Consider the following 26,260-nt stretch of genomic DNA (forward strand, 5'->3'; position numbering starts at 1 on the left):
GGGAGGGGGCCTGGGGATGGAACCCAGGGGCATTTGACCTCCAAGCTACACTCCATGCCCTATTTTTTATTCTTTGTTTTGAGATAGGGTCTAAGTTGCTGAGAGCCTCACTAAGTAGCTGAGGCTGTCAGCGAACCGTGATCCTCTAGTCTCAGCCTCCCGAATGCTGAGATTATAAGTGTGTGCCACCACGCCAGGCTCTCAAAAAAAATTTTTTTTAGCCGAGCGTGGTGACACATGCTTGTAATCCCCACGCTTGGGAGGCTGAGACAGGAGGATCACACAGGTTCGAAGCCAGCCTCAGCTACTTAGGCTCTCAGCAACTTAGTGAGACCCTGTTTCCAAATAAAATATAAAATAGGTCTGAGAGTATAGCCCAGAGGTAGAAAGCCTCTGGGTTCCACCCCAAGTGCAACCAAAAATAAAATTTTTTTTTAAACCTTCACATAGTGGCTGTATTATACAAAAACAGATTGTGGCAAAGCCTTAATTATGTAATAATATCCAGCTCACTCTGATTTTTTTGTCATTCTCTAAGGCTCTGTGCTGAGTGTCCACCAGTAGCCAATAGCTGGCAACCGAGCTTGGAAATTACAGCTAGTCCAAACTGAGATGTGTAAAATGCCAGATTTTGAAGACTTGGTAAAAAAATTTATAAAACATTCATGGTTTTATTATATTTTGATGTAAATATATTCAAATTTAATGCTTTTTTTTTGTTTTACTATTTCAACGTGGCTACTTTTTTTTAAAATAGTACTAGGGATTGAACCCAGGGGCATCCTATCTCTTGAGCTATATACCCCTATACCCCCAGACCTATCTTCCTCTTTTTTTTTTGGTGGTACTGGGGTTCCTGGAAACCCTTCTACCTCTGGGCTACACTCCCAGACCTATTTTATTTTTGGAAACAGGGTCTCTTAAGCCAGCACGGCTGGCTTCGAACCTGCGCGATCCTCCTGTCTCCGCCTCCCAAGCGTGGGGATAACAAGCGTGCGCTGCCACGCCTGGCCTTTTTTTTTTCGTGTGTGGTGCTGGGGATGGAACCCAGAGGCTTCCTACCTTCGGGCTACACTCCCAGACCTATTTTCTATTTTATTGGGAAACGGTCTCACTACGTTGCTGAGAGCCTAAGTAGCTGAGGCTGGCTTTGAACCTGTGCAATCTTCCTGTCTCAGCCTCCCAAGTACTGGGATTACAAAAGTGCACCACCACCCCCGGCACTATTTTTTAGTCTTTACTTTGAAAGCGGGTCTCAGTAGCGGAGAGCCTCACCAAGTAGCTGAGGCTGTCCACAGCTCAAACCTGCGATCCTCCCAAGTACTGGGATTACGAGCATGCGCTGCCATGTCTGCTTGGTTACTAAAAACTTGACTCTGTGACTCACATTTCTGGACAGTGCAGCTCTGGGGAGCCTGGTCCCTCCTTCTCCTGAATGCATTGCCTTCCTATAGCCACACGAAGACAGCAGCACCATATGCCAGTTTAGTGTTTGCATTTATTTTAAAAATACATAAAATATAAATTTTTTACATCAAAGTGATAACCTCACTTATACATTATTTCATACTTACCTGGTTCTGTTTGCAACTTATGCAAACATTAAGAGTAGATGGATTTGATTCTAAATTTTTTGCTATGGTTCATGTAAACAGTTGAGACTGCTACATAAATTAGGTTGTTTTTTGTAAAAGAAAAAGTGGCCACAGAAACCCAACAATAAAACAATTTAATTTGGTTTGGTGAAATTGGCAGAGAGGTCTTAGATAGATAATCTGAGACTAAATATTGGTTTCGAGGCATTTTAATATTAAAAACCTTGAGGTTTTTCTCATCTTGTAAACATAACTTTGACTTTGTTGGCATTAAGTTTAAAAAGGGAAATATTAAACCATCATTTTTATCATCCTGCTCATGTCAGTATACACTCTCTTTATTATGAGAATGAAACCAAATAATAAGCAAAATACATCAGGAATTTCAAATTGTACTGCAGAGAAGGCCCGGCGGGGCTCTGCGGGAGCGACCGCACTAAGCTGACCCGCCCTCGCCGAGTGTGATCCCTCTGTCCACCGCCGGCCCCGCAGCGCCGTGAGGTGGGCAGTTCCTCTTGCTCTGTGTCTTCTGGAGCAGCCGACGCTCCACTCCCGGCTCTGCCATCCTTCCTTGGGCTTGGATTCATTGGTTTAGTATCTGCTACTACTGTCAAGACTGTACCGTCCCTTTAAGGTACCACATGCCACCGTAACTTACACAGCAGTCCTAGGGACAGAGAGACGCGGGTTAGGGCAGCACGCTGTGGCCAGAGAGGGGGACGGCCTCTGTCCAGTACAGCAAAATCTAATGTACTACTAATGGATAGAATACCAAAAATATATCGAGAACTGCCTGGCCATGCTACTGTGGGAAACTCAAAAATCATAACCTACAAAGAGGTCAAAATACGGGGAAATTGTTTCTGCAAATGTAGTTGTACCAGGATTAGTTCAGAGAAGCATGCAGCTCAGGGGCAGAGCACTTGTCTAGCATGTGCAAGACCCCAAGTCCAATTCCCAGCTTGGCAAAACAAGAAAGCATTATTGTACTTTCATATAGCAGACAAACAGTATTCCACTTCTAATTTTTTTTCTTTGTGTGTATGGTACTAGGGATGGAACCCAGGGGCATTCTACCTCCTAGCTGTACCCCCAGCCCTATATATATATTTTTTTTTATTTTGAAACAGGGTCTCAATAAGTTGCAAAGGGCCTAGCTAAAGAGCTGAGGCTGTCTGCAAACCGCAATCCTATCCCAGCCTCCCAAATGCTGGGATTACCAGCGTGTGCCACCATGCTCAGCTCTCCTTTTTTACTGTACTGGGGATGGAACCCAGGGGCATTCTACCTCTGAGCTACACCCCAGCCCTGTTTTTTATTCTTTATTTTGAAACAGGATCTCACTAAGTTGCAGAGAGCTTAAGTAGCTGAGGCTGTCTGCAAACCATGATCTTCTGGTCTCAGCCTCCTGAATGCTGGGATTTACAAGCATGCGCCGCCATGCCCGGCTTAAAAAAACTACCCTAATGACAGTCACCCATCGTACAGGTGCTAGTGTGAAGAGCGCAAGAGTCAGAGGGGGGGAGGGGGCCAGGATTCCAGACCCTGTCCTTTAGAGGCGGCCCTGGTGCACATACCCCCACACCAGAGCTGCCGGGTCAGCAACTGAGGAAGCCCGACTTAAGGAGGGAAGGCTGGGGGCCCCAGAGCCCACAGGTGTGGTTATACAGAGAATGAACGCACCTTTAGCACTTTATCCACCTCCTGTTTGCTTAGATCTTCTCCACACTCTTGAGTCAACCGAGACTGGATCATGTTCCGGCGTACCCGGTAATTTTTGGAAAAAATTTCAAGCAAAACCTGTCGATGCTTTAGTAGCGAAAATGTATTATTATGATGGGAAACAGTGCCTTAAAAGTGAAACATACCCAAACCAAATACCCAAAGCCATGGACCTAGCTAAACCCACATTGTAGTCTGATAAGCTTCCCTGCCCAGTGTTCTGAAGACTGGCGTGTTTGGCCTGTTTGTCATCCCTCCAGACTCCAGTCAAGGCACTCGCTCGCAACAAAAGGGCAGGTGCAGGCACTTAAAAGGAGCAGGTTGGACACACATCTGCATTCTGAAATCCAGGAGTCACGAGTGACTTAGCAGGCAAGAGTAGGGAGAAGAGGTCAGCAGAACTAGCTAACAGCCGGGCATTGGGGGCGCACACTTGTAATCCCAGCACTTAGGAGGCTGAGACAGGAGGATCAGGGTTCACGGCCAGCCTCTACTTAGTGAGGCCCTCAGTAACTTAAACCCTGTTTCAAAATAAAGAATAAAAAAATAGGGCTGGGGTGTAGCTTGCAGGTAGGATGCCCCTGGGCTCCATCCCCCAAACTGCAAAAAAAAAAAAAAAACCACCCAAGTTCATACATAAAAGAAAACTCTGGACCTCAGGGTACACAACTGCGCTGCACAAACCCTGAGTACCACTGGTTTAATTCACATTTTTGCCCACCGGATGCCTGGGACCCTTCCTGCCAGGGTGGGAGCAGAGGCAAAAGAATCAGTTTCTTTAACCTAAAACCCAGGACCTGAGAGACCCAATGAGAAGTCCTTTCATTCCTGCTGGCAGAGGAACTGAGACATATGCTCCATTAGTGGACTACGATCCCGGCTGGGCCTCACAAGCCCAAGCAAGCTCTGCAGAAGCTCAGTCCACTGCCCCACTACCCAACAGACTCCCATGTCTGTGTGTATCCTGGGAATCTGTATTTTTTCAAAGGTGATTGTGATCGTACCCAGGACCCAGTGATCCACAGATTTAGGCCTAAACTACTGGCACATTCAGCCTGTCTCCCAAGAAGCCCTCCTCCCCGTGGCCGGGCAGCAGGGCCACCTTACCTGGTCGCTCATGTCTCCAGACTCCCAGAGGGCGAACACCTTCTGCTCGTCAGGGGAAGCAGCAGTCTGTGGGGGAAACTGGCCCAGGTGTCAGCTGGTCACTCACGTGCCACATGGACCCCGCCGTCCTGCCGCCTCGCCCCTCCCAGCCTCGCCCACGCCCACCCAGCTCCCGCACTCGCTGGCTCTGCAGCCTTGGGCTTCCCTGGGCGCGGGGACAGGCCAGCCCGCAGCCTGCAGGTGCTGCTCAACTCTGCCCTAAAATGCAGCGCCCTCTACCCGGAGGTGTCACCCCCAGAAGAGGCCCCTTCTCATCACTCAAGGGTCTCCGAGGGCTTCCTTTCAACTGCTTCCCATAGGGATGGCACGGGACAGTGGCTTCAAGGTCTTGCCCAACTCCCAACTGTGCCACTTGCACAGTGAGGGCCACAGATGAACCAGGAGAAGGGTGGCACAGGCCTGGGAGCTGGAGAGGTGGAGGCAGAAGACGGGGGCCCTGGTACAGGGTATTCAGGTCTGTCTTGTCCCTCAGGCAGCTGGCACTAACGGTCACTGTCACCTACAGCCCAATGTGGGCTTCCTACCGTCTCCTGTGATCTTTAGAAACCCAGCAGTAGAGGTGCTGCCGCGCCCCTTTCCCGTGAGGAAGTCGGCTGAGAGGCTCACCGCTGCCCGTGGCCACACAGCAAGTGTGCGGCAGAAGCAGAGGTAAGCCTTTCGGAGTCTACTCTCCCTAGGCCTCAGCAAGAGAAGGCTGGATGGATCTGAGGCGGCTCCCATCTCGCACAGGCCTACGACATGGTCCTTGAGTCAGGATGGTGGGGCGCGCCACACGGGACGAGCCCTACCAACAGGAAGCAGCAGCGCGGTGGGGAGGGGCGTCCTGAAAGCGGCACATGCCCGCTGCCCACTAACGGGGGCACCTCACCAACGTCAGGCAGATGCCCTTCCTCTGGCCCCACAGAGAAAGGTAGGCTTGCAGAGACCCGGGCCCACCTGCCGAGTGGACGGGCCCGAACCCAGCACCCTCTGCAGGAGACCCTGTCAAGGAGTCTCCCTGCCAGCCAAGCCAGCCTGGGGCCCAGAGCCTCTTGTCCCAGAACATGGCCCACTTGCTGCCAGGGCTGGGCTGAGCGCCTCCCCCCCTCCCCCGGGCTTTGGCCGGTGCGGTGCTCTGGGTGCTCAATGAAGAGCAACCACCTCAGCGCACACTCTGTCCTGCCTCCCACTGCGGGGCCCTACCACCAGAGTGCGGGAGGCTCTGGCACCCACAGGCCTGGCACCGGAAAGCTCTCCAGCCCACAGAGCCTGCGCTGTCAGAAGCCTCTGATGACAGGGAGACCCGCCAGCGCCAGGGCGCCGCCGCCAGCTCTGGGGAGCGCTTGGCTGGGCTTGGGTGAAGCAGGGGATGGAGCCCGCCATGCTGAGGTTCAAATTCCAGCTGTGCCACTTCCAGGAGAGTTAGACTCCAGGAAGACGAACCAAGTTAGGGCCTTTAGCTGCCTTAGTCCTTACCGAAGTCCTAAGATACCACACCAGCCCACCCCACAGGAAGACAAGGGAGCCGACGCACACCAAGGACGCCCCTGGGTTCTCCCGAGGTGAGCACCGGTGCCCGAGAGCCTGGGTGGCCGCTTTTGTCCACCTGTCCTGCTAAACGCAGGCTCTACTTACAGGCACCAGTATCTGCTTGCACCCAGCGGCCAGCACCGTGTCCTGCAGCATGCGGTCCGAGATGCCACTGAAGAGCGTGTGGCCCGGGGGCAGGCTGGCCAAGTGCAGGTTGAAGAGGCGCTTGAGTTCGCTCAACGTGAGCACAAACTGTCTCTGAAAGGTGGCCTCTATGAAGGCCCTCAGTTCCCGGGCCACAGGGGTGCTGGTGCAGCCCGGGGGTGGGTGCCCATTGAAGCTGTCCCCGCCTGCTGCCCGCCCGGCAGGCAACCCGTTGGCCAGCCTGCTGCTGAGCCCGCTGCTGGGCAAAGTGTCCATGGGCTCCTCGTCCTCCTCAGCTTCCTGTCCATCCTCATCCTCTCCCTCCTCGCTCAGGGGCTCCTCCTTAATCTGCACGTGGGGCAGGACGGTAGCCGTCCGGAGCTGCTCCTTCCGCCGCTGCAGTTCCCGCTCCAGGAGGGCGTGGTTCTGCTGGGCCTTGGTTTTGGCCACTTGGACCCGCTGGTCCCCAGAGACCAGCGTGGCAGGCCCTGGGTGGGGGAGAGGCAGCCCTGCTCAGGAGGGACAGCAACGAGGGGCGAGGCTATCTTTCACCCCCACCCTGATGGGAACTCAGCTACCCCAATACAAGGGAAGACACAGAAAGGGCGTTAAATTCCCACAACCAGAGTCGCCAAGAGCAGGTCACTGCGGAGCTCCTGCCAGCAGCAACTCCCATCCCAACACCTGGCGACTCAGCAGAGCAAGGTCGTCTCCAGAACCAGGCGCAACCCTGGAGGACACAGGCCCGGGACCCAGGAGGAGGGAGAGACAGCCTGAGCTCTTATCCACTCGAGAAGCTGACAGCCAGCCCAGCCCAAAGCCCTACGTACCTGATTGTCCATCTGGCTTCTTTGGCGTGGTTTCCTTTACAAGATTATAGACTTTTTCTAGTCTGAAAAGAAGAGTAAACCCTTTTAACCTTAACTCTAAACCGTGTCCCCTACCACTGGGCTCACAACAGAGCAAACCCTTAGGCAGCGCGAGCCCTACGCTGGGAGGATTTGGAGTCAGCCAGCAAGGCCCGCCAGCCAGGAGAGCACTTGTGCCCAGGCCTGCAGCAGGCCTCCACCCCACCTGGCCAACCACTCTCCTGGGTGGCAGCGCTGCTGGGGACCGCCGGTAGCCCTGGCCACCCCTTGGCCCAAATTACTGTTTTTTGTGGCACTGTTGATTGAACCCAGGGGCATTCTACCACTGAGCCATGCCCCCAGCCTTGTTTTTTATTCCTTGTTTTATTTATTTTTTGCAGTACTGGGGATGGAACCCAGGGGCATTCTACCTCAGAGCTACACCCTGGGCCCCTATTTTTTGTTCTGTATTTTGAAGCAAAGTCTCACCGAGTTGCAAAGGGTCTCTTAAGTAGCTGAGGCTGTCTATGAACTGTGATCCTCCTATCTCAGCCTCCCAAATGCTGGCATACGTCACCAAGCCCGGCTTATTCTCTATTTTGAAACAGGGTCTCACTAAGTTGGAGAGCCAAAGTAGCCGAGGCTGTCCTTGAACCTGCATCTACTTAGCGCCACCGCGCCCGGCCTGTCGGGAATTCTTACTTGGCCTGGATGCCTGTCCACAGCATGTGCTGCCGCTGGACCACATCTGGATGCTTCTTGATGAACTCCCCGTCGTGAGGCAGCATGAACTCCCAGCCTTTGTTAATCCTCACCACAGCCATGTGCTCTAGAAAGTCTCTCACGTCCTCGGCGCAGAGCTGGAGGGCGGGCAGAGGCGCAGCCACCTGAGTCCCTGCGGGGGCAGCAGGCCCCGGGCGGCGCGGCTGCCGGGAACACCACTTACTTTGGTCACCGCCGCCACCTCCTTCCTTACGACCCAACGGCTCTGCGTGAACTTCCACATCTGAGGGAGAGAAAGCAGCGTGTTCCAGGGCTTTTCTAGGACTGGGCCTGAGAGAGGGTCCAGAGTGGTCCAGAGCCTGGGCGTCACACGGACCTAGGCCTGGCTCCTGTCCCCACTGCTTCCAGCTGTGGGCAGCTGCTCTGCGAGCCTCCTGTTTTCAGCTTCGGAAAGGCCCCAGGGCAGCTGGGCCACCCCAACCACCGAGACCCAAATGCTCCCTGGCTCACCCACCTGGTTCACCGCTGCTTCCCCAGCACCTCTGAACAGTTGTGAGGACTTAGGGCTGATGCAGGGGAGGCGCGCCATCATGGTGGCGCTAATGGCCGGCACACACCAGCTCAAAGCCCCTGCAATCCCAACAGCTCTCCTATGCCCCTAAACCTCACCACAGGAGAGCCTGAAAGACACATAGGAGAGCGAGACTGGTGCCGCAGTAACGATCTGACCTGGACCCTCCCAGAGGCCCTGTCTGCAGCATCTGCATGATTAACAAGCCTGGCCATGAGCTGCGCTGGTCCCACTCACAAAAGAAAACATCTCTCAGGCCCCTCAACACAACTGCCCGGAAGAGCTGGGGACGCCCCATCAGGAAAAGAAAAAAATGCAGGCTCTCTTCAAACCACCTGAGGGCTCCGTGGGTGGGAAGCCTGCGCACTGAGCACACCCTGAGTCCCTGCAAACTCAGAGCACAAGCTGAGGCTGCCAGGGCATGTCCAGTGTGGGACTGAGGTCTCAGGAGGGTGCAAGCTCTGGACACGGCCAGGGCTGGCCGGGCAAGTGGGAAGGAGGGACGAGCTAGTCAGAAGTCACAAAACAGGACATGCACCAGGGAAGCAAAGGCACCAGGGCGTGAGGCTGGGACCATCAAGACTTTAGGCCCGGGCCTAGACAGCAGTTAGAAATCTAGTTTGTTGCAAGAGTATGAACTGTACAAATCGACAACCCAGGAGAGGGCTGTAGAGCATGGCTCAGCCAGGAGCCTGGAGAAGCGAGGTCCTCAGCAGTGATGGTGGGCTCCCAGAGGAAGGAAGGAAGCACAGCCAGGAGCCCTGTGGTGCGGCCTCCTTGTGCTCGTCTGCCCCCCGCCCCCGCCGGAGCCACCACTGCTGGGACCAAGGTCTTTGGGGCCCTTTGCTGTCCCGCCCTCCACCCACAGCCCCATCTCCCGCAGCGAGGCCAGAGAGCCCAGGGACTCACCACAAAGTCTCGGCCCCTACAGAGCACCTCCGCAGGCACGCCACTGTGCGGACTGGACGAGTCCTTGGGGTACAGGATGTCACTGCCAAAGAAGGGGGGTCAGTCCCTGTCCCGAGTCCCTGCTTCCTTGCTAGGCTCTCCATCTGAAGCCAACATGGATGTGGGAAGGACGCAGCCCCTGCCCCACCCTAGAGCACCTCCTCCTACACCTCAGTTCATCGCTTTCCGAAGAGAGCCGTGTGCACGTGGCAGGGCCAGGAGAGGCTGGTGCTCCCTGTGAGCAAGGGCGTGGGGACGGAGTGCGGTGCCGGGCACAGGCACGCAGTCATGGCGTGTTTACCACCTCACGGGACGCGGAAAGGACCATGCCCCACGGCCTGTACACGGCAGCACAGGCACATGCAACAGTCGGGGCCCAGGGGCGTCAGACCTCAACCCAGGCACACACAGGACCAGCAGGGCCCAGGCCAGGCCCAAGCTCAGGCGCTAACCTGGCTGTCCTCGTGTGTGACTGGACAGCCCCTCCCGGCCTTCACCTGTTTAGGGCACAGAGACAGAGACATACAAGGCTCCCACGTAACAAGTGGTGCCAACAAAAAGCTCTTCCCCAAGGCAACACCTGGGTGACCCGGGACAACAGCGGGCATGTTACCAGCAGAAGGGTGCCACCACGTGGCAGTTACACGAATATACTTCATAACCGGCTCCACCAACGGCGAAAGGACTTTTTACACTACTTTTCAAGAAAATTGAAACTATCCATTTTATTTACCTTATGCTACATGATTTAAAAGTGAAACCTTATTAATGTGCTCTATGTTACATCTCCTTTTTTTTTTTTTTGGTAGTACTGAAGATTGAACCCAGGAGCTCAGATTTACCTCCAAGCTATACCCCCAGTACGATTTTTAATTCTTTATTTTGAAACAGGGTCTAAGATGTGGATCTCACTAAGTAGCTGAGGCTGGCTGCAAACCTGTGAGCCTCTTCTCTCAGCCTCTCAATACTGTTTTATTTATTTGTGGTATTGGGGACTGAATCTAGGGGCATTCTCTCAGCTACATCCCCAGCCCTACTTTTTATTCTTTAATATCTGAAGCAGATTCTCACTAATTTGCAGAGAACCTAAGTAGCTGAGGCTGGCTGCAAACCTGTGATCCTCCTTCGAAGCCAGCCTCAGCTACTTAGTGAGGCTCTTAGCAACTTAGTGAAACCCTGTTTCAAAATAAAATATAAAATAAGCCTGGGGGTATAGCCCAAGGTAGAAAAGCCCCTAGGTTCTACCCCCAGTACCACACAAAAAAAAAAAGTACTGAGATTACAAGCGTGTGCCACCATACCCAGCTGAAACAGGATCTTGTTAAGTAGCTGAGACTAGCCTCGAACCCATAATCTTCCTGTCTCAATTTCTCAAGTGCTGGGATTATAGGCATGTGTCATCATCACACCTGGTATATCATACTACCTTAAATTACTACAGTCAAATATATGTGAGATGCAGCCACACTGCCTTTACCTAAGTCTCCTGTGGGCTTGGTGTCACACTGGGTGCTAGGAATTTTTTTTTTTTTTTTTTTACGGGTCTGGGGATGGAACCCAGGGGCATTTGACCTCTGAGCTATACTCCCTGCCCTATTTTATTCTTTATTTTAAAACAGTGTCTCACTAAGTTGCAAAGAGCCTCATTAAGTAGTGGAGGTTGTCTGCGAACTGCGATCTTCCCGTCTCAGCCTCCAAAATGCTGGGATTACAAGATTTGGAGTTGTCATGGAAGAGGGTAAAAAGCAGCAAATTAACATGAAGCTGCATTAAGTCATGACCACAAGCTGAAAACTGTAAGGTAACAAATCAACAGGTCATGAGGGAGCAACTTCCAAATTAACATGAAAAATGGACACAAAGACTCCAGAAGAGAAGAACACATCTAAAATGAAACATAAGAGAGCTTGAATGCTTGTAATCCCAGCATCTGGGAGGCCGAGACAGGAGGATCGTGGTTCGTGGCAGCCTCAGCTACTTAGTGAGGCCCTCCACAACTCAGTCAGACTCTGTTTCAAAATAAAGAATAAAAACTAGGGCTGGGGGTGTAGCTCAGAGGTAGAATGCCCTTGAGTTTCATCCTCAGTACCCCCCAAAAATAAATAAAATAAAATGAAATGTAATCAAGACAAACAGAAAGTGGTACATTTAAACCTGGAATATCAGTAACAACATGAGACTTAATGAATCCAGTGCTCCCATTGAGAGATTACAGACAACTTACCTCTTTACCACCCAGTTCCCTTGGACTAACATCGCCACCTTCTGGATGCCACGCAGAACAGCAACAGAGTCGATGGAGGGGCCCAGGAGGCTCATCAGGTTGGCAAAAGGCATGACCTTCACTGAGATGTGGGAGAAGGCTCATTAGACTTCCCTCCCCCCGCCCAGCGTCTTCGCATCTGTCAGGCTCGTGGACGTGAGTAGTTGTCATGGAACTGGTTACAGTAGTCGCTGGCATCCCCTGACTACTTGCTGTGTGCGGGGCACTGTGCATCTCACTGAACCCAGCCAGTGTCTTCACACATGCTAGGCTCACATATATAACTGCCACAGCACTGGTTACAGTAGTAGTGGCATTACCTGCCTACTTGCTGTATGCCAGGTATTACGCATCTCACTGAGCCCGGCAAGGAAGAATCCGGGAGGACTCACGGGCATGGTGACGCAAGCTTGCAATCCCAGTACTTGGGAGTCTGAGACAGGAGGGTCAAGGTTCACGGCCAGCCTCAGCTACTTACAAAGGAAGGATTGCAGGTCTCTCCCCCTTCACCATGATGCCCTGGCCAGAAAGTGGCAGAACCAGGATTTTAACTCAGGCTTCCAGTGTACGGCCTGGGGAAGCACAGAGCGCCCAGCAAAAGGCAAAGCCTGGGCACCTGGCACCCCCCCCCACACACACACACGGCAGGAAGCTCCTCCCCCACCCAGGCCCAGAGCCCTCACGGTGCTATCTCAGAGGACGCCAGCACCAGGCTCAGCTCTGCTACTCACCAGCTCCAGGCCCTCAGAGTTCTGTTTTAGTTTTGTGGTACTAGGGAGTGCTCAAGGGTAGCCTATCTCCAAACTACAATCCCACCTCTTTTTTTTGTTTTTCCTTTAGAATCAATTCTTACTAGGCTGTTGAGAATCTTCCTAAGTTGCTGAAGCTGACCTGCGATCCTCCTGTCTCAGCCTCTAAAGTAGTGAGATCACGGGCATGCGCCACCACACCCAGCTTGGCCCTCAGAGCCTTCAAGAAGCCTGCTGGGTAGAGCCTCGCAAGGGCACCAAGAGCCAGCAAGTGAAAGCACCTTGCTATGAAGTGAGCTAAGTTTACGTTCAGTACAGGCTCTGTGCTGAGCCCCAAGAAGCCTCAGCTCTGAACACAGACCTCTTGACACACACGCATGCACACATGCACACCGAGGCTGAGAAGGTCGTGCCCTCCCAGGCTCCCCCAGCAGGGAAGTGGTGGAGATCTGAGGTGGCGCTCCATCTGGGGGCAGGCCCTCTGGGTCCTCACACTGTCCCGGACCCCACCTCCCCGGGTGCCCGGGCAGAGGCAGCACCCACCGTTCTTCATTAGGATTTTGATCTGGTCAGCCAGGGGCAGCGTGCGCAGCTGGGCCATGGACAGGACGTTGCTGGGGGCCACGGGCTTGTCTCTGTTGAAAGGAGGTAAGGTTAGAGGTGTCCAAGGGGGGAGGAGGGGAGGGGAAGGGAGGGGGTCTGGTGCATGTGTGTGCGCGTGCCTGCGTGCACATGCTGCCTACTCACTTCTCCTCCTCCTGGCTGGGCGGCATCAGCATCATCAGGTACTGGCTGTGGAGGGGACAAGGCTTCAGCGACTGTGTGTGCCCCGTGCCCCCCCCCATGAGCGCAGGCCGCAGCCCCAGGCCCCCAGCATGACAGCTCTTGCAGAAAGTGCGCACCACCTCCTCCCGGGCCGCCAGCCCACCTGGGCGACTTGACGAGCTCCGTGTTCTCCACCCCGCTCGAGCCCTGGCACAGCAGGTACTGGCGCTCGTGCTCAGAGCGACTGTCCTGTTGGGGAAGAACAGGGCAGGGTCCAGAAGCTGGCCAGGCCTGGCCCCTGGCTCCTCTGCCACCCAGCCTCACCCCACACTGCCCCACCAGCCACCGCCCTCCAGCTTCAAGGCCAGCCACAGGGCCACACTCAGCCTCTTGAGCCAGCACCCAAGGCCCCCGCAACCTGCCCGAAACCACCTGCCCTCCTCGCTCAGGACCCGCCCGGCCCCGCACCTGAGCCCTAGCACCATCTATTATGCGGCAACGCTGCCAGCCATGACTACGGTAACCGCTAACACCCACTGAGCACCTCTATGTGCCAGGCTGTTCCAACAGCAATACACATGCTAACTTGTTTCATCTTGGCCTCCCAAGTACTAGGATTACAGGTGTATGTCACCAGGCCCAGCTTTAAGGTTTTTATTATCTCCATTTTATAGATGAGAAAATTGAGGCCCAAGGAGGCTAGGTAACTTGCCCAAGGACACCCAGTAGGAAATTAGCAGTATGTGGAAGTCTGACCCGAGTCCAAGGCTACAAATGGGGCTCATATTTGACTGCACCCCGGCTCAACATGCAGCTTCGGGGCCTGAAGTCAATGCATTCAAGAACTGAGTAGTCAAAATGCCCCGGGCAGGCTCGCTGTGACCCGCAAGCCTGTGACAGGTGGCAGATTCTCCTGCATGGCACCAGATGGGGTGTGCTGCCTGTGCCAGGGCCCCCGGTACACAAAAAACAGGCAACCAACACCCACCCCATTGTGTGCCAGCAAGACACCCTGCCCCAGGAGAACCCAGGGGCCCCAACCGCCCCCCCCTCCCGACAGCAGGCTGGAGGGAAGGGATGCAAGCTATTCACAGGACCAAGTGGCGTGACAAAGTGTGAAAAGGTTCAAGGTGGGACACTGGGCTCTTCTCTGGGACGTGCTGGGGACGTACCCGCAGGCCATAGTAGTGCAGGTGGACCCAGGGCTCCTCCGCGTGCTTCTTCTGCAGAAACTCGTAGGACTGCACGCGGCGCTGGCGGGCCTGCTCTGACTCCGGCCGGGAGAACCGCACCTGGGGGTGGGGTGGGGAGATGTCACGCCTCAGGCCTTGACCCTTCCAGCCTCCACCCTGTGCCAGGAGGCCCAAGAATCCCACACGGGTGTTTCTACTGCCACCTCCCTGTTTCCTGACACGCTTTGAAATTCAGTCCCACCAAGTCCTTCTCTGTGGGCCACCAACCCACGCCAGCAAGCAGCTTCTCTTGCTTCTGCCTGCCCTGCCCAGGGGCTCAGGCTGGATTATAGAGCCCTGGGGTCCCAGAACAGGTCTTGTCAGACCAGGGCCGTGAGCCTCAGGAGAGGAGGCAGCTCTCTAAGGTCACCCGCATCCTGAGCACCAGCCCCGTCAGCCAGGTCCTGGCTCTAACGGATGCGCAAACATTTGTGGCCAGCTGCATCCTTACGCGTGGACCTTCATTTTAACCTATATATGCTTTAGCAGAAGGAACCTCATAAACTGTAAATGGAAGGTTAATATTCTTCTAGTAATCAGTAAGATTGAGAAATAACTATTTGGATAAAACCATTCACCTGCACACTGCTGAAGGGATAGAATCTCAAGGGTAACTAGCATGGACTTTAAGGTGCTGTGTGGCTTCCTTTCCCAGGCAACTCCCGCCGAGCCCCTACCCACAACAGGGCCGCCAACCGGTCTACAGAGGTGACAGCCCAGGCTGAGCAGAGGCTAGAGCACTCCCTTCAGGCCCAGCAAGGAGGTTGAAGAGGATGGGCGCTCTACATCAGCTGTACCCCACAGGTGGCTATGTCCCCAGTGCCAGCCTTTCTAGCCCTTGCTGCCCCCTCTCCCAGGCTGCTCCCCACCCAGGGCCAGAGCTCACCGTGATCTGCTTAACATCCTCTTCTGCCTCGTCCTGCGAAGAGTCCCCGGCTGCAAGAGAAGCCAGCCACCACTTACAGCCTCTACCCCACGCAACCCCACCCACAGGAGGCCTGGAGCAGGGTGCCCAGGAATTCTGCAGGCACAGGTCTCACCCGGAGGCACTCTTGGTTGTCAGGACTGACTATGGGATTGGGTGCTAGCGGGTGGAGCTCTGGGATGCTGCTAAGCATCCTACCGTCCGACTTGACCCCTTGAATACTTTTCCAAACCATGACCAGATCCACAGGCACATGGCAGGGCTGGGGACGCAGGACTCACCCTCGTTGGCCGCCTCCCTCTCTCGGTGCTTGGCATCTGCCTTGTCCAGGTAGGAGAAGCTGGGCCGCAGCTGTAGGATGCCATGTAAAGGCGTCAGGTGGAGCTCACCTGGCAGAGGAAGAAGGCCTTGAACCTGCCTCAAGGAACTGAAGCTGCCACACCCGCCCGGCCCAGGGAGTCGCCAAGTCTCCTGATGCCTGGGCCACTCCAAACTGCCTCCCACTCCTGCTTCAGCCCCCGATCCGAGGGCCTTGGGACAACCAGGCAGGAGGCCATTCCCAGCTCCACCTGGCCCCGCTGGACACACCAGGCCAGAAGCTGGTGCTGCTGCGCTCAGGCCTGGCCCCGAGCACCTCCAACACCCACAGTCCTGCCAACTGGTCCCTGTTCCTCTCTCCACACAGCACCTCCTGCCACCTCACCCAGTCTCTCTCCAGGCCTTGCCAGACCACTGGCCACCCCACAGATGTCTCCTCCTCTTCATCCTCCCACCTCTGTTAAGAAGTCTGCAAATGCCAGTGTGGCTGGAAAAGGGGCCTGGCTGAGCTGGGTGGTGTCTAAGAGGTGTCAACCACGATGACAGCTTTTCTTTAGGGTCCTGGCTACAAGGGACGTGTCTTTAAAGAACTACAGCCTCGAGGTCCAGAAGTCTATGGCTGTTTGACACTACTTTTGATTCTAATGTGTTTCCCCAATGTTCAAATTCATTTCATTTATTGCTTTATAGACTCTAAATACTTACTTAATATAGCACCTTGTACTTTCTTTCTTTTTTATTTATTTTTTTTTTTTGTGGGTACTGGGGTTCCTGGAAGCCCTTCTACCTCTGGGCTACACTCCCAGACCTATTTTATACTTTTTTTTAAATTTGGAAACAGAATCTTTTAAGCCAGCGAGGCTGGCTCTGAACCAGCGCGATCCTCCTGTCTCTGCCTCCACCACGCCCGGCAGCACCTTGTACTTTCTACTAGGTTTGAGATACTGAGATATATTACTCACATAACATACAATTCATCCATTTAAAGTGTTTAATGCAATGTATGTTAATATAGTGAGGGTTTTACAACCAGCACCATAATCAATTTTAGAGTATTTTATCACCCCAAAGAACCAGCCAATCCCCACTTTGTGCTCCCCTCAGTCACTAAAAACAAATGCACTTTGTCTCCCTACAGATGTGTGTATTCTAGGCAGTTCCCACGCAGGGGACTGTACAGTGCGTCCGGGGCCCAGCTCTTGCCCTAGGCTTGCTGTTCTCCAGGCTCCACTCCTTCACCTCGCCAAGCGTGCGGACATACCACACTTTTTGTCCGCTTCGGCTGGCGGGCCTTGCGGCTGCTTCCACTTTTTAGCTATCATGAATAAAGCTCCTATGGACGGCTGTGTATAAGTTTTTATGTGGACACACATTTTCATTTGTCTTGAATGGATACTGCCCAGGAATGGAACTGCTGAGTCATAAATACCTTGCACTTAGAATTCTGCCACCTGTCCCCAGTTACACCTTGCTGTACATGTCTGTGTGTCTCAGGAGGAAAATGACCCTGGAACCCCAGCCCTATCAGGATGGGCAGTGCCCAGCAAGAAGTTCCCAGAGGTAGTCCTTTTCAGTGCCAGGGCCACTGTAGTTGATGTCTGTACCGCCCAGCTCCTGCAGGGTCCAAGGGCTGAGGTGAGGCAGGAGCCGGACATGAGGCTGGAGGGTAAGAGCCCTGTCCCAGTCACTCCTCCTCTCCCTCCCGGGGTCAACCAGCCCCAGGTACCTTGCCTGTAGAGCGCAGCTGCATAACGGGATGTGTTACTGGTAGTCTGGGAAGAGCAGAAGGTCTGCTTGTCCATCAGTTTCCTGGACAAGGAGAGAACCAATGTTGGGGGGGCCGGGGCTCCAGAGCCTATGCCTGGCGTGCACAGCCCACTCCATCCCTGAGGACCTGCCTAACACACCAGCTAGGGACGAAGGTGAAGGGCATGCCTCAGGAGGGGCCAGAGGGTAAGAAAACCCACAGCCTTGACCGCAGACCAGTGGAGGGTGGAGTGCGGGCCAGCTTCCCAGGAAGAGCCTGGCAGGAGGGGAGGCACAGGCACTGCAGGGAGCCCCAGGGTTCTGCAGAAGGGATCTGTGTCCCTGACAGGTGGCTCTGAAGGTGCCTACTAGATCAGCGGGGCTCGGGGCTGGGGGACTCACGAGGAGTACGTGCTGGTCTCATCAGCACAGGTGCCGTCCACGTTCAGCGCGATCTGCTCCCCTTTGCTGCGGCAATAGTTGGGATTCAGGGTGTCGATGGCCATCTCAAGCTCTACCTGGAGGCATCAAGCACCCCACCAGCTATGAGGACCCCAAGGACAACTCTAGTGACACCACCAACCTGGTCCCGACCTGGAAGTAGACTGACACGCGTCCCTCCCCAAGAGCCCCTGGCCCTCAGTCTACACTAGAAGCCACCAACCAAATTCTAAGAGAAATCTCAGGGTGGTTTTGAGGGAGGCAGACATAGTTCATGAAGTCCTGTCTGTCCTGACTCCACTCCCAAAGATCTGAATTAGACGCCAATATTTTATTTATGTATGTACTTATTTACTTTTTTTTTTTTTTTTGGTAATGAGGATAGAACCCAGGGCATTCTACCTCCAAGATACTATACCCCCAGCCATATTTTTTATTCCTTATTTTGAAACAGGATCTCACTGAGTTGCAAAGGGCCTCACTGAGTAGCTGAGGCTGTCTGCAAACCTGGATCCTCCTATCTCAGCCTCCCAAATGCTAGGATTACAAGCATGCACCACCACCCTGGCTCTAGACATCAATATTTGTATTTATTTAATTATTTAATTATTTATTCATTTATTTTTGTGGTACTGGGGTTCCTGGAAGCCCTTCTACCTCCAGGCTACACTCCCAGACCTATTTTTTTTTTTTTTTAATGTGGAAACAGGGTCTCTTAAAAGCCAGCGAGGCTGGCTCCGAACCTGCGCGATCCTCCTGTCTCCGCCTCCCAATCACGGGGATTACAAGCGTGTGCCACCATGCCCGGCTAGACACCAATATTTTAAAAGAGATGTTTTAGCCGGGCGTGGTGGCGCACGCTTGTAATCCCCGCGCTTGGGAGGCGGAGACAGGAGGATCGCGCAGGTTCGAAGCCAGCTGCGCTGGCGTAAGAGACCCTGTTTCAAAAATATAAAATAGGTCTGGGAGTGTAGCCCGGAGGAAGAAGGGCTTCCAGGAACCCCAGTACCACCAAAAAATAAAAATAAAAAAATAAAAGATGTTTTATAAACATCCTCATCTCCCACTTCACTTGAAAACGTGGAAGAACTGGCATCCTGGACAGCACCTCTAGTGACCACAGGGACCAGAGCCGCAGCCAGCGAGGCTGGCCGTGCTGGCTGCCTCATCCCTTCCAGGCACCAGGTTTTCTTCCCCATGCCCCAGGGTTTCAATGGGACTCATCATCTCCTTCAGCTGAGTCTCATCCTGCCAGAGCTGCCCATCCCCTTTCTTTCTGGAAGCCCTTTCCTCCTCAGCTCTCAAGGCCCGGCAGGGAGCTGTCCTCATAGGCCTCCAACTGCTCCTTCTCTGGCCTTCTGGTCCCCAAAGGGCCTGTCTCCTGGATGCCACTGACCACCTCTCCCACCCCGTCCCATCACAGAGGAGGCCCCACCTTCTGCTGCTTGGGCTTGATCTTGGCCGAGAGATGTGGAATGTCATCGTAGGTCATCGAGGCTGGACGCACAGGGTACTGGGGAAGGGAGGGCAGCTGTCAGTCTACCTGACCATGAACCAAGCTCACTCCAACCCACCCCAGCAGAGACCAGAGCCCCCAGGCCCTAGCGTCCTGCATGCGGCTCCCCAGCGGAAGCATCAGGAAGCGGAGGTGCCTGCAGGCTCTGGTGACCCCAGCGCACGGCCACGGGAGCCCGGGGCAGTGGCCCCAGGCCTAACGCCAGCGTGCAGGCCACTCAGCCTCGAAGGCCAGGGAAGCAGGGGGGCCGGGCTGGCCACACGCTGCTCACTGCCATGTGGACGACAGGAGATTCCCGATTGCGCCCCTTTGCTTTGGTTCACGTGAACTTTTCCTCAACAGGCTCCTGAGCAGGGGTGCCTCCAGGGACACCCTGCCTCTTATACCAAGACCTTCGTGTAAATGGCTCGCACTACAAGCCTGCTCTGAACACGGGACAACCCTCATTGTCCTCGCAAGTCTGTGCCTTCCCTTGTCCTCCATGGTGGCCACAGGTGGAGGTCATGGCTTGGACCCACCCTCAATGGCTGTGCCATCGCTGCTGGCACCAGGACAGCCTCGGCAGGGACTGGCAGAGGGCGGCAGGGGCCTACACTCCAGCCGAGGAAATGACCATTTCCTAAAGAGCTCACTCAACAGCCAGCCCTGGCCCCTCCTGTTTCTGGGCTGGCGGGGTGATGCTGGTGGAGGCGCAGCCTGGAGCACAGCCGCTCTGGACCAGGCCTGCCCACAGCAGCCCCCTGGACCCCCGGCCTTGAGTGAAGAAGGGTATGGCAAAGGGCGCAGGCTGGAAGCAGGCGGGCCTGGGCTCCAGTCCTAACTCTGCCACTTGCCAGCTGTGCTCCCCCAGGGGGGCTGCCACAGCGTGCTGAGACGGTGGGGCTGATGAGAGCCACCATCACTGTCCAGCGTGCAGGCTCTGAAGGCCGAAGGCCAGGCCTCCAGCACAGTGTGAAGGCCGACCTGACCCAAAGGTGGCGGCAGCGCCCTTTCCCCAGCTGCCGAGAAGGCAGGGCCTCCCTGCCTTGTGTTCTCATGCGCAACACAGGGATCCAAGGACTTAAACTGGTGCTAATGGCCCAGCAGTTCCTCAAAAAGTGAAATGCGGTGTTACCACAGGACCAGGCATTCCCCTCCTAGGTATGCACCCGAGAAATGGAGAGGCCCACACAAAAACCTGCAGACGTTCCCGGGAGCACTGCTCAGGACAGCTACCACGCAGAAGCAACCCGACGCCCCGCTGAGGGGACGGGTCAGACTTGTCTGTGCAACAGCGCAGCGCGTTCTGCCCTAACAGGGAAGGGCTGGTGCCCCCACCAGAGGCCAGCCACAGGCCACGTCTGCATCCACAGGAAAGGCCTGGGTGGGCAAAGCCGAGGGCAGGAGGAAGCTGGTGCGGCCTAGGGCAGGGGCGGGAATGGGCACTTCTTATGAAGGGCAAGGGTGTACTGAAGCAAGACTGAGGCGCTGACTGCACAGTCCGAGGAGAGACTGAACTCCACCGCGCTGCACTGCAATGGGAATTTGTATTGTGTGTTTCTCTTTCAATAAAGCTGTTGAGAAACATCACCACCACAGGCTCGTGACGTGAGAGGAGCTTCAGAGAGCTTAAACAGTGCCTATATCCAGCAGACGCTCGGTACTCGTTAGCTGCCATAAGCCACCAGCCAGCTGCGAGGGGTGGGCAGGGGACGCAACATGGTGCCACAGGTGCAGGCTGGTCGGGCTGGCCCGCCGCGGAGCTGCCCCAGGGGTCCCCGAGCCTCTAGGACAGAGTCCTGAGCACCGCAACGTGCATGCACCCAGCCCTCGCAGGGAGCACCGCTGCCATCACCTCCCTGCGGGTGGGAAGACTGAGACCGGGCGAGCAAGGACGCTGCCTGAGGCCGGGGGCTGTCTGATGGAGGGTCTGGGCTGAGCACCGTGACCCTGAGGCCTTCAGCACTGCCACCGCGCGCTCCCAGGAGCCGCCTGCAACCCACCTTGGGAAGCAGTAGCAGACGAGTCACCCCGTAACAGTGCAGGGAGCTGGCGCGTCACGCCGAGCTGAGGCTGGCAAGGCCAAGGCTCCCCAGGCCTCCCGCCCCTCCACCGCCTGCCTCCCCACGCTACCTTCAGCTCCCGTAATTACCTGGAACAGATAGAGCTTCTCTGCCAGGCTTTTGGCCAAGTACACGTCGATCTGGGAACAAGAGGAGAGACTGAGCCGGGCACAGAGCAGAGCAGGCGCAGCGCAGGGACCAGCCCCAGGCATGCCCAGGTGCCTCAAGTTGCGTTGGGGTCAGCGGCTCAGAGGTAGTTTGGGGAAAAGGAAACAGCTTGCTTGGCTCACGCTAAAAGCAAAGGAAAGCCGGGTGTGGTGGCACACGCTTGTGATCCCAGTATTTGGGAGGCTGAGACAGGAGGATCACACGCTTGTGATCCCAGTATTTGGGAGGCTGAGACAGGAGGATCACAGTTCGAGGCCAGACTTAGCTACTTTGTAAGGCCCTTTGCAACTCAGTGAGACCCTATTTCAAAAAATAATTAAAAATAGGGCTGGGAAGCCGGGCGTGGTGGCGCACGCTTGTAATCCCCGCGCTTGGGAGGCAGAGACAGGAGGATCGCGCAGGTTCGAAGCCAGCCGCGTGCGCTGGCTTAGGAGACCCTGTTTCCAAATAAAAATGTTAAAATAGGTCTGGGAGTGTAGCCCGGAGGTAGAAGGGCTTCCAGGAACCCCAGTACCAGCAAAAAAAAAAAAAAAAAAAAAAAAATAGGGCTGGGAATATAGCTTGGAGTTTGAACCCCAGTGCTACAAACAAACAAACAAACAAACAAACAAATAAAGCAAAGGGAACCAAACTAGACACATCCAGGGCCTTTTCTGCCAGCTTCCAGAGGACCTGTCCAAGCACTCACCAGGCTCCCTCCTACCCAAGTTCATGCTAACTCACACACACACACTCCCTGGCCGCTAGGATGTGGGTGCGTCCACACGCCGGGATCGGGATCGGCGCTCCCGAGGGCAGGGGAGGCTTAGGGAACCTGCGTGTCCTCTCTGCTCCTCCCACCTCCTCTCCAGACTGACCCGTCACCCTGCCCCAAGGCAGTGTGCAAGGCCCTGTGTGACCCAGCTGTTTCCTTTCTTCCTGTGTTTTCTCCCACCCTGGGCCTTTGCACACAGGCTTCCTTCCCTCCACACCTGAGCCTGTGGAACGCCCTTCACACATGCCTCCTGAGCCTGGTGGTTTGTTTGCCCTTAGGGCCCAGCAGTCACCACCTCACAGAAGCACGCCAGGACCCACTGGCTGCGCAGGGCGCCGCCTCCGTCCTTGGAGACCTTGGGCTCCCCCTTTGCCACCACCAGTCACCCACCAGAACTCTGGTTTCTGCAGTGTAGCCACAGCTCAACTGCATAACTCAAACTCAAAGGCTCAGCAGCATCTCTCAAACAAGGAAGGCTGTTCCAAGCTGAGCAAGGTGGCACAAGCCTCAGCAACTGAACGAGGCCCTCAACAACATAGTCCTGTTTCAAAATAAAAAATAAAGCCGGGCATGGCAGCATAGGCCCATAATCCCAGTACCTGGGAGGCTGAGACAGGAGGATCACAGGTTTAAAGCCAGCCTCAGCAACTTAGCGAGACCCCTTTCAAAATAAAAAATAAGCTGGGTAAGGTGGCACATGCTTGTAATTCCAGTATTTGGGAGGCCAAGACAGAAGGACTGCAGGTTCACAGTCAGCCTCAGCAACTCAGAAGAGGCCCCGTTTCAAAATAAAAAATAAAAAAGGCTGGGGTATAGATTAGAGGTAGAATACCCCTGAGTTCAATCCCTAGCACCACACACACACACACAAATTAAAAAATAGGCCTGTGAGTTTAGCTCAGAGGGAGAATTCTCTCCTCTGTCCAATCTTCAGTAGCACAAAAAAGAAGAAAAAAAAAGAAAAAAGAAAAAGAACTGGGGCACCTGGGGTATGTGTAGCTCAGAGGCACAGTGGCTCTGGTTCAACTTTTAGCATCAAAATACAAGGTAGAATGCTCTATGCTCAACACTGCAGGGCCTTCTCACCCGCCTCTCATGCTGGAGGTCAGGTTCCAGACACGGGGAGGCCCTGGGCTTAAGGGAGGATTGGGGGGGGGGGGGAGGTTAACTTTTATACCTTTGGGCTCCAAAGGTCTAGGCCCTGGGTTGAATGAACTGAGGGTTAAGTTTATCTATACAAAATTTTCTCAGCTAGCCGTGGTGATTCACGTCTGTAATCCCAGTACTTGGGTGCCTGAGACAGGAGGATCACAGGTTCAAGGCCAGCCTTAGCAACTTAGCAAGACCAGTTTAAAAAGGGGCGGGGGGGGGGGGCTGGAGGTATATGTATTTCAGAGGTGGAATGCCCCGGGTTCAATCCGCAGCACTACCAAAAAAAGCCAGGCATGGTGGTGCACGCTTGTAATCCCAGCATTAGGGAGGCTGAGACTGGAGGATTGCGGTTCGAGGCCCCCTGTAACTTAGTGAGACCCTGTTTCAAAAAATAAAGAATAAAAATAGGGCAGGGGCTGTAACTCAGAGGTCAAATGCCCCTGGGTCCCAGACTCGCAAAAAACAAAACCAAACCAAAAAACATACCTTTTCTTCTTATTTTTTTGCAGTACTGGGGATGGAACCCAGGGGTTCCAAGCTACATCCCCAGCCCTATTTTTCATTTTTTATTTTGAAGCAGGTCTCACTGAGTTGCAAAGAACTCGCCAAGGCTGGCAGTGAACCGTGATCCTCCTGACTCAGCCTCCCAAATGCTGGGATTACAAGCGTGCACCACCACGCCCGGCTTCCAACGTTCTCTTCTGACACAATTCCGGAGCCTGCCTTCCCCCTAGTCTGCATCCTGAGACTCCATCACCTGTCTGGCCCACAATCTAGAAGCATCCAAGGACAGGATGATGGCCCGGGCAACAGCAGGCCTGAGGAGCCAGCGCTGAGGGACCGAAGCTGGCGAGCCTGCGAGGGAGCCGTGAAGCCCACTCTCTCATTCTCCGAAGGCGGGACATATGGACTGCACTCGCTCGGCTGTGCCTACATCCAGGGGAAGCCTCTGCAATCGCGGCGCTGGGTGAAGGCAGGCTCAGCCCCGCTGTGGGGGTGGGAGGGAGCAGCAAGGACCAGGAGTCCCCAGGACACCAACAGGTCCCAGGCCAGCCTGAGGCGCCGCAGCCCGGGGAGCCATCAGCAGCAGTTACCTCCTGTACGACTGGGTCATCCTCTTCATTGGCCATACTAGGGGAGAGCCAGCTGCGCAGTCCTTGGGCTCAATCTGCAAAGGAGCACAGGAGACCTGGCCGGTCAACCAGTCATTCAACCAACACAGCACCCATTCCTCCACAGACCCTGCCCTGGGAGGCAGGAGCCTGAGACAAACACAGTGACCTGGTAACTATGTAACAGTGGACAGCCAACTGTACAAACCACTGACAACAAAAGGATGAGCAGGGCTGGTCCCCACACCAGGCTTGTAATCCCAGTACTTGGGAGGCTGAGACAGGAGGATTGCAGGTTTGCGGCCTGCCTCAGCTACTTAGGCCCTCCACAGAGTGAGATCGTGTTTCAAAATTAAAAAATAAGGCTGGGGGTGTAGCTCAGAGGTAGAATGCCCCTGGGTTCAAGAGCCAGGGGCATGGTGGCACATGTCTGTAATCCTAGTATTTGGGTAGCTGAGACAAGAGGATCACAGGTTCAAAGCCAGCCTCAGAAGCTTAGTGAGAGCCTCAGGAACTTAGCCATGTTTTGGTCAAAATTAAAAATAAGTGGGGGTGTGGTGGGGCTCACATTTGTAATTCCAGTACTTGGGAGGCTGGGACAAGAGATCACAGGTTCGAAGCCAGCTTCAGCAATGTAGGCTCTCAGCAACTTAGCAAGACCCTGTTCCAAATAAAACAATAAAAAATAGGTCTGGGGGTATAGCTTGGCAGTAAAAGAACCCCGGGTTCCACCCCCAGCACCACACACATATAACAACAACAACAACAACAACAACAACAACAGCAGCAGCAACAGCAAAAAGGGCTGGAGTAGAGCTCAGAAGTAGAATGCCACCACTGGGTTCAATACCCAGTACTGGAAAAAAAAAAGACCTTCTAACTGCATCTATGATGGTCATGTGGCCAGCCTGAGTTAGGCCGATGTCCAGCAGGAAGCTGGGCGGCCCAAAGGCTTTCCCTGTGCCTCCGGTCTGCTCCTACACTTGACTTTCAAGCTGGCTTTAGCCCTAAGCCCAAGTAAAATAACCCTTTTGTGGTTCTGGTCTAAAACTGACCCTCTTCACATTCTTTTTTCTTTTTATTTATTTTTTCCTGGCACTGGGGATGGAACCCAGGGGCATTCTACCTCCGAACTACATTCCCAACCCTATTTTTTATTCTTTATTTTGAAACAGGGTCTTACTGAGTTGCAAAGGGCCTCACTAAGTAACTGAGGCTGTCCTTGAACCCCAATCCTCCTGTCTCAGCCTTCGGAAGGCTGGGATTACAAGCGTGCGCCACCACTCCCAGCACAAACTTTTTTCTTCTATACGCAATACCACAATCCTGTAAGGTGGCTCGATTAACCCAATTTATAAGTAAGAAACTGGCGTTCAGAGATACTTTTAAAGTCACACAGTAGTCCAGGTGACAGCAATGGTGGGTACTGAGGCGAAGGCAGGGCTTGTGGACGCTGGACCAGCCAGGACAGGGAAGGAAGAGGAATTCCCAGGCGGGAGGCTCCAGGCAGAGGGAGGGTGATCAAGCTGGGCTGGCCTCTATACCCAAAGGGAGGGCTTATAGTTAGAAGGCCACAGACCTCAGTGGGCCCCACACTTCTGCTTCTGGCTACAAGCACCAAGGCTTTTATCTCCTTAGCACATCTGAACTTCTAAACTATTTAATTGTGTGGGGGGGGGGTACTGGGGGTGGGACCCAGGGGCTTTTCTACCTCTGGGCTATAACCCCAAACCTATTTTCTTTATACTTTATTTGGAAACAGGGTCTCACTAAGTTGCTGAGAGCCTAAGTAGCTGAGGCTGGCTTTGAACCTGTGTGATCCTCCTGTCTCAGCCTCCCAAGCGTGAGGA

General features: G+C 54.4%; 1 protein-coding gene across 6 annotated transcripts; it reads right to left on the bottom strand.

The window, feature by feature from the left end:
• Positions 1-2,205: 2,205 nt before the first annotated feature.
• On the bottom strand, positions 2,206-24,428 carry POLR3E (RNA polymerase III subunit E; the record flags this gene model as incomplete). 6 transcript variants are annotated; one of them, XM_080702888.1, is made up of 20 exons in its annotated part: positions 2,206-2,262; positions 3,279-3,341; positions 4,425-4,502; positions 6,099-6,625; positions 6,968-7,029; positions 7,688-7,845; positions 7,932-7,991; positions 9,189-9,270; positions 11,452-11,572; positions 12,783-12,874; positions 12,987-13,031; positions 13,168-13,253; positions 14,177-14,296; positions 15,123-15,172; positions 15,443-15,550; positions 17,206-17,288; positions 17,628-17,743; positions 19,102-19,179; positions 21,314-21,364; positions 24,393-24,428. In XM_080702888.1, 20 exons carry the CDS (start codon positions 24,426-24,428, stop codon positions 2,206-2,208), a joined length of 2,073 nt encoding a protein of 690 aa, XP_080559014.1. The 6 variants fall into 6 exon arrangements, with proteins under 6 accessions (XP_080559014.1, XP_080559012.1, XP_080559011.1 ...); XM_080702886.1 differs by having other exon boundaries at positions 3,279-3,404; XM_080702885.1 differs by having other exon boundaries at positions 3,279-3,404; positions 15,123-15,202.
• Between the last annotated feature and the right edge of the window lie 1,832 nt (positions 24,429-26,260).

The sequence above is a fragment of the Muscardinus avellanarius genome (genome assembly GCF_963383645.1).
Source record: "Muscardinus avellanarius genome assembly, chromosome: 10".
Classification (NCBI taxonomy): Eukaryota; Metazoa; Chordata; class Mammalia; order Rodentia; family Gliridae; genus Muscardinus; species Muscardinus avellanarius.